At 60.0% G+C, this 14,982-nt stretch overlaps 1 protein-coding gene across 1 annotated transcript in view; it reads right to left on the bottom strand.

Annotated features, from left to right (window-relative positions):
• COL7A1 (collagen type VII alpha 1 chain) overlaps positions 1-14,982 on the bottom strand; it is a 118,993-nt gene that overhangs the window by 70,204 nt on the left and 33,807 nt on the right. The window contains exons 22-43 of the mRNA XM_075938832.2: positions 14,807-14,953; positions 14,357-14,476; positions 13,630-13,776; positions 11,648-11,784; positions 11,346-11,472; positions 10,847-10,990; positions 8,997-9,169; positions 8,667-8,696; positions 8,062-8,088; positions 7,847-7,891; positions 7,276-7,368; positions 6,298-6,369; positions 6,139-6,174; positions 6,004-6,057; positions 5,245-5,313; positions 4,405-4,518; positions 3,440-3,466; positions 3,056-3,109; positions 2,677-2,748; positions 2,286-2,345; positions 1,660-1,695; positions 514-558 (exon numbers count right to left, since the gene is read on the bottom strand). Coding sequence (XP_075794947.2) covers positions 514-558; positions 1,660-1,695; positions 2,286-2,345; positions 2,677-2,748; positions 3,056-3,109; positions 3,440-3,466; positions 4,405-4,518; positions 5,245-5,313; positions 6,004-6,057; positions 6,139-6,174; positions 6,298-6,369; positions 7,276-7,368; positions 7,847-7,891; positions 8,062-8,088; positions 8,667-8,696; positions 8,997-9,169; positions 10,847-10,990; positions 11,346-11,472; positions 11,648-11,784; positions 13,630-13,776; positions 14,357-14,476; positions 14,807-14,953 — 1,829 coding nt within the window. The remainder of the gene's footprint in view (positions 1-513; positions 559-1,659; positions 1,696-2,285; positions 2,346-2,676; positions 2,749-3,055; positions 3,110-3,439; positions 3,467-4,404; positions 4,519-5,244; positions 5,314-6,003; positions 6,058-6,138; positions 6,175-6,297; positions 6,370-7,275; positions 7,369-7,846; positions 7,892-8,061; positions 8,089-8,666; positions 8,697-8,996; positions 9,170-10,846; positions 10,991-11,345; positions 11,473-11,647; positions 11,785-13,629; positions 13,777-14,356; positions 14,477-14,806; positions 14,954-14,982) is intronic.

Genomic DNA, 14,982 nt, shown 5'->3' with positions numbered 1-14,982 from the left:
TGAGCACGGTCCTGCCCAAGCGAGGGCCCAGCAATGCACATCCAGTCTGTCCGCATCTCTAGCGCGCTGGCAGACTGCGAGCGCCTCCCGGGGCAGGCTGCTAGCTGACGGTGATGGTCACAGGGAAATCCCAGCCTGGGGTGTTCTCCCTGCCTGGGGACAAGCTGCTCTCCTGTTCAGGGCTCTGATTTTCCCCATCTTTTCTGGGGCAGAACTTTGGCTTGGAGCAGCTGAAAGAGGCAGGGGGCAGGGAAGACCCAGGGGTACAGGCTGCAGAGCCCAGTTTCCTGTGCAAAGAGAGCACCCTTGGGAGATGGGAGGAGCAGCCAGCCTCAGCTCGGGAGTCTTGTGTGTGGAGCCTGCTCCAGCAGCGACAGGTCATCTGCTTGGTCCCAAGCTCTCCTCTGGGTCGGACGGGAGGTCGTGACTCAACAGCACTGCCCCGAGGGCCATGAGCCAGGCCTTATGTACCCAGTGCCCACAGCCCAGTCCGGGGCTCCAGCAAGCTCTCACCTTCTCCCCTGCTTCTCCCAGCTCTCCCGGCTGTCCTCGGTCACCCTGTCACAAGAGAGACAAGAGCATCAGTGCGGGCAGATGCTGGGACCACGCTCGGGATGGGACCCAGCCGAGAGGAGTCCTGGGGCACCAGAGGCCTCGGCCCCTTTTCATCCTGGAGCTTCCAAGAGGCAAGTGGTTGAGCAGCCAGCAGATGCCTCCTGGGGAGACCCCACAAGCTGTGGGGCACAGCAGCTCCTCATTTGTGCTTCCCCCAGGCACAGGCTTGCCAAACTGGCTTGTGGCCTTAGAAGCTCATTGGCTCCTTCTAACTTTCCCCCCGTGAGCTGCCCTGCGCCATCCCAGACTGCCCCTCGGCCATCACAGACAGAGGGTATGTCTACACTACCTCGCTAGTTCGAACTAGCGGGGTAATGTATGCATACCGCACTTGCTAATGAAGCCCGGGATTTGAATTTCCCGGGCCTCATTAGCATAAGCGGGGAGCCGCCATTTTTAAATCCCCGCTGCTTCGAACCCCGTGTAGCGCGGCTACACGGGGCTCGAACTAGGTAGTTCGGACTAGGGTCCTATTCCGAACTACCGGTACTCCTCGTGAAACGAGGTGTACCGGTAGTTCGGAATAGGCACCCTAGTCCGAACTACCTAGTTCGAGCCCCGTGTAGCCGCGCTACACGGGGTTCGAAGCAGCGGGGATTTAAAAATGGCGGCTCCCCGCTTATGCTAATGAGGCCCGGGAAATTCAAATCCCGGGCTTCATTAGCAAGTGCGGTATGCATACATTACCCCGCTAGTTCGAACTAGCGGGGTAGTGTAGACATACCCAGAGGGTTTCCGGCCACGCACCGAAGAGCCAGGCATCGGGCTGCGACCCATCCCCCAGCTCCCCCACAGAGAGTCCAGGTGTCTGTGTGACAGGACAGGCTGCCTGTGTTCTTACAATTCACGCTCAGCACCGCCCGCTGGGGATCTCAGGGCATGCTATCCCACAGCCCCAGGGGAACACACAGCCTCCCCCATTTACAGGGCCAGAAGGGAGGAGATGGGGCTGCCCAAGGTCACAGAGCACAGGACTGGCAGAACCGAGCGCCCCGCCTACAGATCCCAACTCTGCCGCCAGCAGGGAGGCCTCCTGAGACCCACCTTGCTTCCTGGTTCACCTACAGGTCCTCTCGGGCCCTAGGAAAGGAAATCAGGAGCATTACACCTCCGCCAGCGAGACCCTGGCCAAGCCCGCTGAGGTGTGTTGTCACGGCTGGACTCCAGGACCCATCCAGCCCCACGCTCGCAGCGCAGCCTCCGGCCTCCTCAGGCTGCCTATGCTCAGAGGGCTATTTCCTGCTCAGGCCTCACTGCCTGTGGTCTGAGCCCCACCAGTGCAGCACCTGCTCTAGGCACATCCCAGCCAGAAGGCCACTGCCCCAGAGCTGACAGGGGAGGCTCCTGGCTGAGCGGGCTGCCCCCAGAGCATGAGCTCCTCCCCCCAGGGCAGGGCCTGCCATCCAGCAAGGGAGAGGCAGGGCTGGGGCTGGGAGACAGGCAACAGAGCAGAGCCCTGGCCCAGTGGGTCTCACGCAGGCTCTGATGCAGAGGTTCTCTTCTGCCCTGCTTGGGGCACGGATTCACAGGTCAGACTGGCCTTTCCCAGCTCCGAGCCCTGCCCCGCACTCAGGGGTCTGCTACTTCAGGTCCCATGGGCCTGTAGGGTGCTCTGTGCCAGCGGGGCTCATTGCACCAGGGCGTGGCTTACCTCCTCTTAGGGGACTCACCCGATCTCCTGGGTCCCCTGGCCGACCCGGTGGCCCTGGAAAACCTTCTTCCCCATCGCCCTGGGGACAAAGAGCAAAGGAAGTGCCCAGCACAGACAATTGCAGCTAACTCATGGGGATGGGAGCCAGTGAGGATGGCTCTCTGAGCCCAGGCTGCCCAAATGGCCCTGCTCCTCCAGGCTAGCAGGGAAATGAGGCGATTACAAACCACAGCAAGGCCTCCTACCATGCGTGCATTGCCCTGGCTCACGGCCTCAAGTGCCTCTGTGCAGAAGGGGGACCAGAGCCCAATCTCACAGTGGATTGGGGTGTGGGGACAGCAGCGGATCCTGCACTAACACAGCATGGGGACTTCTGCAGCCCCAGCCTCTCACCTCAGCCCCTCTCTTACCTTGTCTCCTTTCTGTCCTGGTGGCCCAGCAGGTCCCCGGGGGCCCGGATCACCAGGGTTGCCAGGCAAGCCCTGAGGAACGAGAGAGAAAGAACGAGCTGAGACCAACGTGAGCAGCATGGAGACCAGCCCTGAGTAACACGGGGCAGCCCAGGCCTGGCGTTCATGGGAATCCAGCCACAGCACAAGGGTTACACTTCGCACCTCTAGCAAGGGCCGTTCCCCTTTCTATGGAGCCTTTTTCTGCCCCTTCCAACCCTCTTCCCATGCACCACAGCCCCTCAGTCACCCTTACCCCATTCCCACCCGTCATGCTCCCCAGCCACCACGCTCCCCTGTGCATCTCCTCTCCCAGCCAGTCATGGTGGGGGGTACTCACCGGAGCACCTGGCTCTCCTCTGAGAGGTTCCCCATCAATCAGCCCTGGCAGGCCCTAAAGAGACAGACACAGGAAGCTCAGACATCACGTCACACTCCTCCTACCCCCTCCCCCAGCTATGCCCTGCTGGCCCCAGGAGCTGACTCTGCACCCGAGCACAGTCAACCAACCCAGAGGAGTGAATCTTAGTCCACCCTGCAGCTAACTGGCTGCAGCTCCCACAGAGCTGACCCTCTGTAGCCCTGCCACAGCGTTGCAGGACTCACCCACTGACATAGCGGGGCAGGTGCTGCTGAGCATCCCGGCCTGTCAGCTCTACATGCCCCAGCCCCCAGAGTGCAGCACACAGGGGGAAAAAATCAGGCAAGGAGGAAGGTCACTTACCCGCTCCCCTCGCTCGCCTTTCGCCCCCTGCAAGAGGAAACACACGGGGTTAAAGGGAGCGCTCCCTGTAACAATGCGCAGAGGCCGTGGTGCACTCACAGCTCAGGGCACCTGGCAAGGAAACCACAAGCCAAGATACAGCTCAGCACCACACCAGGAGCAACCTCCGAGGAGCTGACTCGTGTGTGCACTGCTAGCGAGGGTCGGGCCACGTGTACATGGGTGAGAGACCCAGTCGCACACAGTGTGCAGACAGGGAGGGGGAGAATGATGCACACACAGGAACCAAGGGGCAACAGGGGCAAATTTCCACTGTGGGGGCTGATCCTCTATAGCCAGGGAAGGTGCTAATTGGAGCAGCCTGGAGCCAAGCTGGTCACGGAAAGGACACATGGGCAGAGCCACATCACTTAGGAGATGGAGGACGGCTGTGTCCCCTCAAGGACAGGACCCACTAGCAGCAGTATAAGAGCAGCAGCCAGGAAGGAGAGGAAGTTGCCAAGTAGATGGCTGCTCTGGGTGCCCGCGGCTGCCTGAACTGTGCCACTTCCTCAGCCTGTCATGTGCCTCTGAAACCAAGGCGAGGGTCTGCCTCAGGCCCACCACTGCCTGAGTTTCCTCTGCACTCCAGGCTCCTCCATGCACACCCCTAACCCAAAACCTCAGCCCCGCCCCGGCAAGCTAGGTGAGCATCCCAGAGACAGGCATGGGAGGGGCACGGCTGCATGGGTGGAAGGTGCTGGGGCATGCTACCTGCAAGCAGCAAGTGCATGCCCAGGCAGGGAGGCATGGCAGGGCCTGCATGCATGGAGGAGTTGTGGAGGGCTTGCTGGGGGCTGCATGCAGGTGCACAGTGTCATGTAGGAGGTTGTTTGTGTGCATACAGAGGGAGGAGGGGTACCACTTACCTAGCTGGCCAGGGCAGGGCCTCAGAACAGCTCCTCCCAACTGGGAAGGGAACGTACCTTGACAAACTCTCCGGCAGGTCCTGATGGTCCTGGAGGTCCAATAGGCCCAGGGGGTCCTGGATCCCCGATTGCTCCTCTAGGCCCAGGATTTCCAGGGGGCCCAGAATTTCCCTTGGGAATCAGAAAGGCTCCATTAAAGCTCTGCGCTGGGGAGCAAGAGCCCCATCGGCCGGGGACGCTAGATTCTGGGATGAGCCCCTGCAGCCAGGAATGCTGTTTTGCAGCCCGGCTATCACACCCAAGTGTGTGTCCAGCCAGTGCTCAGACACGGTGCCTGTATGCTGCCCATACTGCCCAGCACGTCTGTGTGCAGGCTCCGTGGAACTCAGGGCCCCCAGTCTCCATGGAACGAGGTCTTGGCAGAAGGCCTGCTCACCCCATGTAGCACTGGGCATCTGTGAGTCACAAACCTCCACAGCCCCAGGGCAGGGACAGCACAGAAAGCTTAGGCAGAGTTTGACTTCTAGATTCGGGGGGAAGGCAGCTCCAGGCAGGCTAATCGGGCCTTGTGGGGGAGGCAAATTCAGTGCCTGTCCAAGGCTCACACTTTGGGTTGGCAATGCCCTCCCCCCAGCCCCCCCAAGATGCACGTGCCAAGGAAGCTGAGAGGGCTGGGTCCGCAGGATAAGAGCTGAGCATGGATCTACCCAAAGCAAGAGTGCCATGGGACACCAATCCTCCTGCAATCAGTCACCCACCATGCTCAGTGCCACTGAACGGATCCCAGAGGCTCACATCACATGGGACAGCTCCCCCTGCAGTCCCACTGTGGGAGCCAGGGCCCGTGCTCCTGTACCCCAAAAACCGCACCATCCAAACCTGCTTTCCACTACGTACCGGACTGCCAGGCTCCCCTTTCCGGCCAGGCAGCCTCCCTCCTCCATTCACAATCACCCCCGGCTCTCCCTGCACAAAATAGAACGTCGAAACTCAGTGCACCAGCCCAGCCCCATGCCCACGGGCCACAGTGTCCCTGGGAGAGGACATGGCCCTGTCGCAGCAACACTGCCCCACAGAGGCTGTGAAGAAGGAACAGGGGAAGGCTGCACAAAGTTCCCAGAGTGGGACTCTGGCCAGGACATGGGGGCGAGTGCCAGACTGGTGGCCACAGGTGACCAGGGACTTAGGTTTGGGGCTTATCTGGCAGCACAGCGCCCAGGCACTGGAGAGGGCACCGAGATCCAAGGAGAGCAATTCCTATTGAGTTGTTCGCAGCACTCCAAAGCCAATGGAGACACCGTCCCGAGCTCTGAGCGGGTCCCACCCAGCTCACCTTGGGTGTGGTGCTGTAACTCCATATGAAACGAGTGTAATTTACAGGGAGGTGTCTAACTGGATCTCAGGTGACTGGAGGGCCTTCCTCTTGCCAATGCTAGAACCTGCCCGTGCCAGCACTGCCTGGTAGGGCTGTAGGACACAGAGGTTGGCAGGATCAGGAGTTACACAAGATGGGAGGGGCCTGGGAACCCCAGACACTTTCAACGCAGCCCCCGGCTAGGCGCCTGCAAGCAGAGCCTTTGGGATTGCCCTGCTCCGTGGGGAATCCAAGATGGTGGCCCCATTAGGCAGCGCTGGACGGGATGCACTTCTACCTACCGGCTCGCCTTTCTGTCCCCGCAGCCCCGGAGGCCCCACTGGGCCCTGCTCCCCCTGGAAGGAAAAGGCAATATAATGAGTGGGGTGCCCCGGAGTGGGGAGCAAGGCTGATGGGGAAGCTAGAGCACTACATACCGGGACCCCTCGGAGACCGGGAATGCCTTGGCTGCCCTGGAAAAAAAAAATCAAAGGACCAAATGAGGAGTGTCCTTTGGCCAAGGGAGCAGGGCTCCGAAGCCAAGAGAGGAGGTACGTGCATGCCCTCTGGAAGAGGAACTAGGAGGAATCACTTACTGGCTGGCCAGGGGAGCCAGGGTTGCCAGGGCGACCAGGACTTCCTGAGGTTCCATCTATTCCGGGAAATCCCTGGGAATGGAGAGGGGAATAAACCAGCAGGCCGAGGCTCTGCCCTGGCCATTGTCCCCACCCTTCCCGGCCAGGCTCACCCCCCAGAGCGAACACCCATCAACATTCAAAGCTACCCCAGCTCGGCTTCGAGGGCCCTCTCTGCTGGGATTGGGCCCAAGCTTTCACTGCAGAGCCCCATTTGGACTTGCATTTAGCTCCCCAAGGGATTCCATGAGGACAGGCTCCCTCCTGGGTCCCAGTGCCGGAGAAACTCCAGAAGAAAGGGAGCTGTAAGCCGTGTTTGCTGGGCGCTTGTGCGGCCACTCAGGAGTTTCCAGTGCCGCCCAGCACCCACAAACAGGTTTGAGTTTCTGCTGGTGGTGCACATTCACACATGCCCCGGGGCACACAAAACACGGGTAGGAAAGATTAGCGGGAACACTGGCTGGGAGACTTACATCCCCAGCACTGCCGGTGAGCCGGGCACTCTGTGCTTTACCCAGCGCTGTCCGTGCTGCCTGCACTCAGCACCGCCAACAGCACTAGTGCCTTTTACCCAGTGCTGTCTGTGCCCTGGCACCCGCACTGCCAATTGCCCCAGTATCACTCACCCAGTGCAGTCTGTGCCCCTGGTACTCACCACACCCAAAGGGCCAGATGCTCAGTGCCTTGTAGCTGGTGCTGTCCGTGCCCCTGGTGCCCAACACGGCCACTGGGCCCCATGGGCATGTGTGCCACAAACAACAACCCCAAGGGGTTCCATAGTGACCAGGAGCCTAGAGGATGCACCCAGTGGACACTGGCTCTGAAGGGGATCACAGGTGAACGAAGTGGATGCTCTGCCCCTACAATGCAGCCATCCAGTGCCCTGCCCTCTCCCCCACAGCATGACCCCAGCAGGGGGCCTGAAGGGCCCTCACTTACCCTGTCCCCCTTCGCGCCTGGCCGCTCGATGATCTCGCCTGGGGCACCCCGTGGTCCCACTGGCCCTGGGGGGCCCGGAAGCCCATTGAGCCCCTAGAGAAAACAGAGGAGAGAAAACAGCCATGGAGAAATGAAATGGGGCTGTTCTGTGGGGATGCCTCCCAGTGGGAAGGGCAGGCTGGGGGGTACTGATCACCCTGAAACCCCTCCTTCTCCTGCTCCCTGCACCTCTCCAACGCAGAGGCTGGAGGACTAGCTGCCACTAGAAGCTTTCCCAGGGCAAGCCATGGAACTCAGCACAGCAGAAGGCCCAGGGAGGGGTCCCTTGATCTCCTCCTGCCTGCTTACTGGAGTGACACTGGGGATAGGTAATAAGATCCCCTAAAAGCCCCTGTGTTGCTCCTCTCACCAACCCCCACTGCACCGAGGCTCTGGGGCTGCCGGCTCCCCAATCTCAGCCTATTTCCAGGCTTGCACAGGGCCTGCACATGCACCGAGTGCAGCTAGAGCTCAGCGCCACGACCCTCCAAGCCCAGGACCCACCCACAGAGGGAGAAGTAGAGGGTGCTACCGGCTGTCCAGGGGGCCCGGGCTGTCCTGCACGTCCTTGCGGCCCCTGCACAGAGAGACAAAGATAGGGATGAATGGCTGTTCCTAGGCCCTTCCGGCTCCCAGGAGCTAAGTCCATCTGCTGAGCCACTCAACCAAAGTGGCTTCGCAGCCCCTGGATGGGGAGCAGACCCCTCCCCCACCCGGCACCCCTCCAGCAAACGCTGCAATACTCACAGTCGGACCAGGCTCCCCCTTCTCACCCTGCAGCAAAACAGCGAAAGAGGCTGCTTAGGAGGCAGCACAGCAACAGGCAGAAGGAGCATCTCTGCCCCCATCCCTAGGCCTGGCCACTTCCTGAGGCAGCACAGAGAGCCAGGGGGATGGCCAGGCTGCACCAGGGCTCAGTGCAGAGCTGGCAGGGAAAAGCCATCACCCAACTCATCTCTCCCCACCTTCCTCACCAGCAGCCACGTGCCCTCACCCACAGCTGTGGCCCAGGGCTCTGGGCTGGAAGCAGCCCACTCCCTCTGCAGTTACGCCTGGGGGGTGAGTCACCCACCTACCAGGTATTTGCTCACCTCCCAAGGGCACCTGGATGTCCCCTGACTCCCTACTTTACCAGAGCCTGGAGTCCTCTTTGCCACACCCCTCCACTCCAGCATGTTCCCCCTCCCCTGTTCCCTCCCTAGCAGGTCTTCCACACTGCCTCCCCTCCCACTGCTCACCAGCCAGCCCCAGCTGCTCCCTGCATGGATCCCCTCCGGCTATCTGCAGTCACACTCCTGCAGCACTCCCCCGTGGGAGGAAGCTGCAGAGGTGCTGGCTGGAGAGGGACTCACCTTGGGACACTGCACTGCGCAGGGTTCCTCCTGAGGGGAAAAAGTTCTGTATTAGACAGTGCCCTGGGCAGCCAAGTCAGTTCCACCCCATGCCATGCCCCCAGGGCCGGGAGCCAGGAAGCAGCGCCCCCCCACCTGCAGGGAGACATTAGACCCATGCATCACGGAGATGCTGCCTGTGCAGGAGGAAAGGAGAACTGCCCCAGCCCCATAGCTTCAGCCACCAGCTCCCTGTGCCCTCCCGCACCGCAGCTCCCCCCTGGCTGTGGGATAGCTCCAGGGCCTGCAGCTGGGGCAGGAGGGAGCTCCCTCCTTCGCTCTCCCCCTTACCCTGTCCGTGGCAATCACCCTGCAGAGGGCGCCAGCAAGCCCGTCCTCCAGCTCCGACAGGCCGGCACTCGAGTCCTTGGCATAGAAAACATGGCGCGGGTCTTCGCTGGTGACGATGCGGCGCAGCTGTTCGCGATCCGCCCCGTCCATGCCCACGGCCAGCACCTGGATCCCTGCACGCAGCAGACAGGAGCCTGAGGGGGCAGCCTGGCCCCTCAGACCCAGTGCCCAGGGGGTGAAGGGGAAGGAACTGGCGGCTCCGGCTCCCAGCAAACTGCCCTGAGCTGGTGCACCAGCTAACTCAGCAGGAAAGGGGAGGAGGAGAGGATGTCTCACAGTCCCCTCCTTACCCCTACGCCCACACACCTCTCCCTTCCATCACTGGCCAATCCTTCCCTGCCAGCCTGCCCAGTCCCTCCTTCCCCACACCTCCCCCTCCCCCCCAGTCCCAACGATGTGACCAAGTATGAGCATTTTGTAACACTTTGATGAATCTGATCGGTGCTTCAGTTTCCCCTACATGCTACACTGTCACCCTGTGGGTGTAAAAGGCCTGTTTGCTCCGGGGCAGGCTGACCTAGGTGTGATTGGCACCTAGCTGTCTGGGCCTTAGGCCTTCTGTCAATTAAGCATCGATGACAATGGCAAATCCAATGCACTGACTTAGCAGGGACCCTGAGGGAGATGGATTTCCTCTTCTCTCTTCAGGGAGGCTGAACAGCATTTCCCCAGGTTAAGAATAAAGGGCTGGGAAGACGCGAGGTGGGGGAACAGAGCTGGCTGCTGGAAGGAGCTTGGAGGCTGATAGAGAAGAGCAGACGGAGAGAGACAGACACAGCTTGAGTCAAGGGGTCACCACAGCTTAGCTGGGCTCTGGGGTATCAAAATGGCCTGTGCTTTAACCTTCAAGTCCATAGACTACCTCAGGCCTTCCTGCACTGTGTTCCAGGCTGCGAATTGACCCGGCTGCTCTGACAATGCTGTGGGAGAGTCCCTGCCAACACTCGGTGAGGTGCACTGGTGCCCCAAACGCGGGCAGGGCTGCCATAGCCGGGCCCGCTGAGCTGAGCTGGTGGTGTGACACAGGAGAGCTGCAGGCAATGAGGACTAAGGATATTAAGAGGCGGGTAACCGGCTAATTGTGTCGTCGATACAATTTGTATAGATGACACGATTAGTCGATAAGGGGAGGCGCTCTGTCCTGGCTCGCGCCGGTCCAGGCGCTACCCCTGCTGTGGCTCTGCAGTTTAAATGTAGTAGGAGCCGGGCACACAGGCAGCGCTGCTGTGGGGGTAGGTCCCAGACCCGGCGCGAGCCTGGCAAAGTCCTGGCTCGCTCCAGGTCCGGGACCACTGCGACTCTGCATTTTAAATGTAATAGGAGCCGGGCCAGGCTGACTCTTACTATATTTAAAATGCAGAGCCACATTGTGCGAAGGTCCCAGACCTGGCGCAAGCTGGGACTGAGCTGGACTTGCACAGTCCCAGCTCATGCTGGCTCCAGCAGCCCCTGTCCACACTACAGAGACGGTGCTGGGGGGCACCAGCTTTTAAGCCAGCTCCCCCCAGCACCTGCTCTTGCTTCCTCCGCCCCCCGCACTGTCTTTGATACAGAGGCAGGAAGGTGGGGGGAGGGAATGTGAGTAGTCGACTCGACTACTTGCTTACATGCCTAATGAGGACCAACCAAAGGAAGTGGTGAAGCCAAGTTGCTTACCCTGGGGGACTCGCACGCTGAAGGGGCTCCTCTGACCTAGACACTGTTCCAAAGCTGGGAACATAGCCCCGATCCTGTGGGTCTGTGACACCCGTCCTGCCCTCTCCACCCAGCTCCAGTGACCCAGCTCTTACCTGCTGCCTTGACCTCCCTGGCTGGACCAATGGCATCATCACTGGAGGGGCTGTCTGCCAGCACCACCAGCACCCCTGGCACACCAGGCCGGCGCCCTGCACTGGGGCTCAGCATGTAGGTCCTGGCAAAGCTGATGGCAGCTCCTGCAGAGAGAAAGGGTATCGCTACCAAGCAGGATCGGTGCCACCTCCATCACGCCCCACATAGGTCCTGCCATGTCCCCTCCCCCTTCGCCACTCACCCCCGCCTGAGGTGAAGTCCAGAGCAGGACCCCAGCGCCCTGGAAAGGTGTTTATCTGGCCTGGGGGGGCCACTGCACAGGGCTCTCGGGGCACAGGGCCACCTCCTTCCCTGCCCCTCCCCCTCCCCATTCTGTCCACATCCCTTGGCCTGCCTGGGGGAGGCCGCCTTTCACTGGAGTTGTGACCGCTCTAAGAAGCACAACATCCAATGCTGGCACTGTGGGGCAGCCCCGGCTGCAGGCCCAGTGCCCCTTACCCAGGGCACTGCCGCTGGGCTCCTCGTAGCGCATGGTGCGGATCCGCTCCAGCACAGTGCCCAGGTCACTGGAGCGATTCAGCAGGAGCCATGGCAGGCTGCGGTAGCTGTAGATCACCAGGCCCACCTGGGGAAGAAGGCAACAGGTCAGCCAGGCCACTGAGCTCGCAGCCATGACGATCCCATGCCAGGGGAAGGGGAGACACAGGATGGCCCGAGGCAGCCCCCAGCGCAGGTGGCAGAACAAGAGGCATGTGTGTGAGGTGCGTCAGTGGGGAGACCCAGAGCCCTGCCCCCCATACCTGTGTGGCGTCAGGGCCCAGGCGGCCCAGCGCGGAGACAGTGTTGGTGAGCAGGGCGCGGACGGCCTCAGCGCTGTAGGCACTGTCCCGGGTGCCATGCACCAGGAAGATGACGTCACCACGAGCATCTCTGCAAACTGCACAGGAGAAGGCGCTGAGGGTGAGGAGCAGGAAGAAAAGCCCAGCGCATCTACACTCCTGGGGGTGAGCCTAGCGGACGAGCTGTTCCCAGCACCTCTGCTCTGCAGGGTCATTCCCCTGTATGCTGGCTCTCGCCCACTGTCCCACAGATCAGGGGCAGGGGCAGGGGCAGGGGCAGTTAGAGCTGGAGAAGCCTCTGCAGCCACTCAACAGACCCAGGCTGAGCTGCCAGCGAGCCTGCCCCAGCAGGGACCAGGCCGAGCCCCAAACCACTTGGTGGCCCCCCATGGGCCCAGTCCAGCGTTGCCTTGGGAAGGTTGAAGTTTCTTTTGGGTGGGTCGAAATTTATGTGCACCACCAATATTAAGGTGGTACATGTGTGGATAGGCATCACCAATACACACACACACATATAATTTTAAGCAGTCCATATGCGTGGAAGAAAATATATTAAAACAACAAATATTTAACAAGGATCAATGCTTATGATATTTCATATGAAATCAAATAAAAAAGAAAATTAACACTACCCTTGAAGTACATGTATCAACCTACCAGCTCAAGCTGGTACTTGCTGATTCTGACTCAAGAGCCAGAACTCTACCACAGAGCAAAGATCTGGCCTTAATGTAATTCAATACACCATGTATTAATCAGTAAGGGTATGTCTACACTACCACCCTAGTTCGAACTAGGGTGGTAATGTAGTCAACCGGAGTTGCAAATGAAGCCCGGGATTTGAATTTCCCAGGCTTCATTTGCATCTTGCCGGGCGCTGCCATTTTTAAATGTCCGCTAGTTCGGACTCCGTGCCGCGCGGCTACATGCAGCACGAACTAGGTAGTTCGGACTAGGCTTCCTATTCCAAACTACTGTTACTCCTCCTAGTCGGAACTACCTGTCTGTAGCCGCGGGGCACGGAGTCCAAACTAGCGGACATTTAAAAATGGCAGCGCCCAGCAAGATGCAAACGAAGCCCGGGAAATTCAAATCCCGGGCTTCATTTGCAACTCCGGTTGACTACATTACCACCCTAGTTCGAACTAGGGTGGTAGTGTAGACATACCCTAACTCAGGACTTTTAAAAATCATTAAGATCAGAGTTTTCGATATCTGCAACACCCCCAAAAAATTTTGTTAAAACAATATTTTTCTTTCTTATCTTGAGCCATTAACACCTCCTTAAATTTTGTTTGAAATGTAATCATGCAAATGTCCTGGCACCCACACACCTCTTGCAGCCTGTTCCACCCACCCCCAGCCAAACAGAGAGGACTGCAGCAAGTGAGTCAGACACCACAAACAAACTGTCCCCCCCTCCACCTCCACCTCCACCTCAGTGCACAGATGCCAGCACCCACCCACCCCCTCTTTCCCTACCTACCCCATGCAGTCAGCCCCTTATCTCCCCCTTCCCAGAAGGCTTGAGAGTGCTGAGTTTCTGCCTTTCTCTCCTTGTGCACATGGAACTCTCCTAACTCCCCTCCTCTCTGACTCCTCATCAGCCAATGAATTGCTTACTTACCCCCTCCTTCCCTCCCTCCTCCTACTTCCCCTCCCCCACAGCCATTAACTGTCTCCTTATCTCCCTTCTTTACCGGCTCTGGGAGCTGTTCCGTTTCAAGCATGGAGCAGCTGTTTACCTGCTTACTCAGCGAGACACCCCACCCCACCCCCGCCGGTCAGCTGAGCTCCCTGCCTGCACGGGACCTTTGAACTTCTGAGCAGAACTCAGAAAACAGCTGCACGACTATGCAGCAGAGCATCTCACAGGGAACCTTGGCCCAGTCCCCACCACTGCCCATCAAACCAAGAGCCTGACATGGCTGTTCCCCCCCTACCTGTGCGGTCAGTGACGGACGACTCCGTGCCCCTCGTGCTCCCGAACAGTGGCTGGATGGTGAAGACGTATCTGTGCCCCAGCCGCAGCCCCGACACCTGATGGGATGTCGCTGACCCTGGCAGCATCCTCTGCATCTCACCTCCCTCTGACCCAAACAGGGACAAAAGGCCTCAGAATAGGCAGGGTCCGAGGGAGACGGTCCCAGTGTGGGCTGGGCTGTCCAACCCCTCCGCCCAGTGTCGTCTCCCTTAGAAGGGGTATTTGAACTGGGGATGGGTCAGAGATACTACTGCAGTGTTTCCAGAACCCCAGGCTGGGCTCAGCCCTGAGAGCTCCACCCCCATCCATTCTGCATCCTGGTGGGTTTCCACTAACAGCAGTGAGCTGGCCTGTCTGGAGCAGGCTGCTAGCAGAGAAGTTGGACTCCTGCCCACCTAAGCGGGGGGGAGGGGGCAGGGGGGGGAAGGAGGACGAGCCCCAAACTGACTTCTGTGAGCTGGCCCTGAGCTTGGGTTGCACAGCCTGAGTCAGGACTTTGGTCCTGGGTGAATGAGGGGTCCCAGGGCTGGGGGGTAGCTGTGGCCCAGCATGGAAGGGGGGTTGCTATCTCTTCAGGAGGGCTCGTTCCTTAGGCAGCCAATGGGAAATGGCTCCAGACGGGCTCTAGGTGTCCCTGCTGTAGTGCGCAGCCCCATGGGCGGCAGTGCTGGAAAGCTGTTCAGTACCTTGGGGCAGCTTCCAGGTGAGGAGGTAGCCGGTGGCTCCAGGAGCCGGAGTCCAGGCCAGGGTCACCGAATCGTCCTGGGTCTCCATCACCCGGAAATTGGTGACTCGGCCCAGAGGCGCTGGAAGGGCAGGAAAGGAGAACGGGGCTTAGGAAGAGCCTCCCACGACATGCCAATCCCTCCCCCATGGAGAGCAAACCCCAACCCGTCAGGCAAGGGAAGGGGGATGGGGCAGCACAGTTCCACATTTCACCACAGGGTGGCCTCCTGGCTCCAGGCATGGCTCAGCCAGAGTCTCTAGGGCTCAGGACTTGGCTTCTAAGCTGCTTGGTTGGCTCAGACTCCAGAGAAGACAAAACCCGTCCCATCCTCCAACCCCTCCCCCATGACATGCCAGCGAACAGCCGTGGCTGAAGGTTCCCTTCCAGGCCTCAGAGCCTGGGCTCGTACCAGTGCTGACAGCGATGCCCACAGGCTCGCTCTCCTGGCTGCCCACCAGGCTGGTGATCCGGATCTCGTAGCGCACTCCCGCCTCCAGGCCCTCGATGTCGTAGGAGCGGACATTGGGGGTGAGCAGCTGGCTCCTCTCCGGCCCTCCTGCCCCAGGGGAGAGATGGGGTTAAACA

The sequence above is a fragment of the Pelodiscus sinensis genome, chromosome 11, assembly GCF_052426305.1.
Source record: "Pelodiscus sinensis isolate ZL-2025 chromosome 11, ASM5242630v1, whole genome shotgun sequence".
NCBI classification, from domain to species: Eukaryota; Metazoa; Chordata; order Testudines; family Trionychidae; genus Pelodiscus; species Pelodiscus sinensis.
This window is presented reverse-complemented; position numbering and strand designations above follow the sequence as displayed.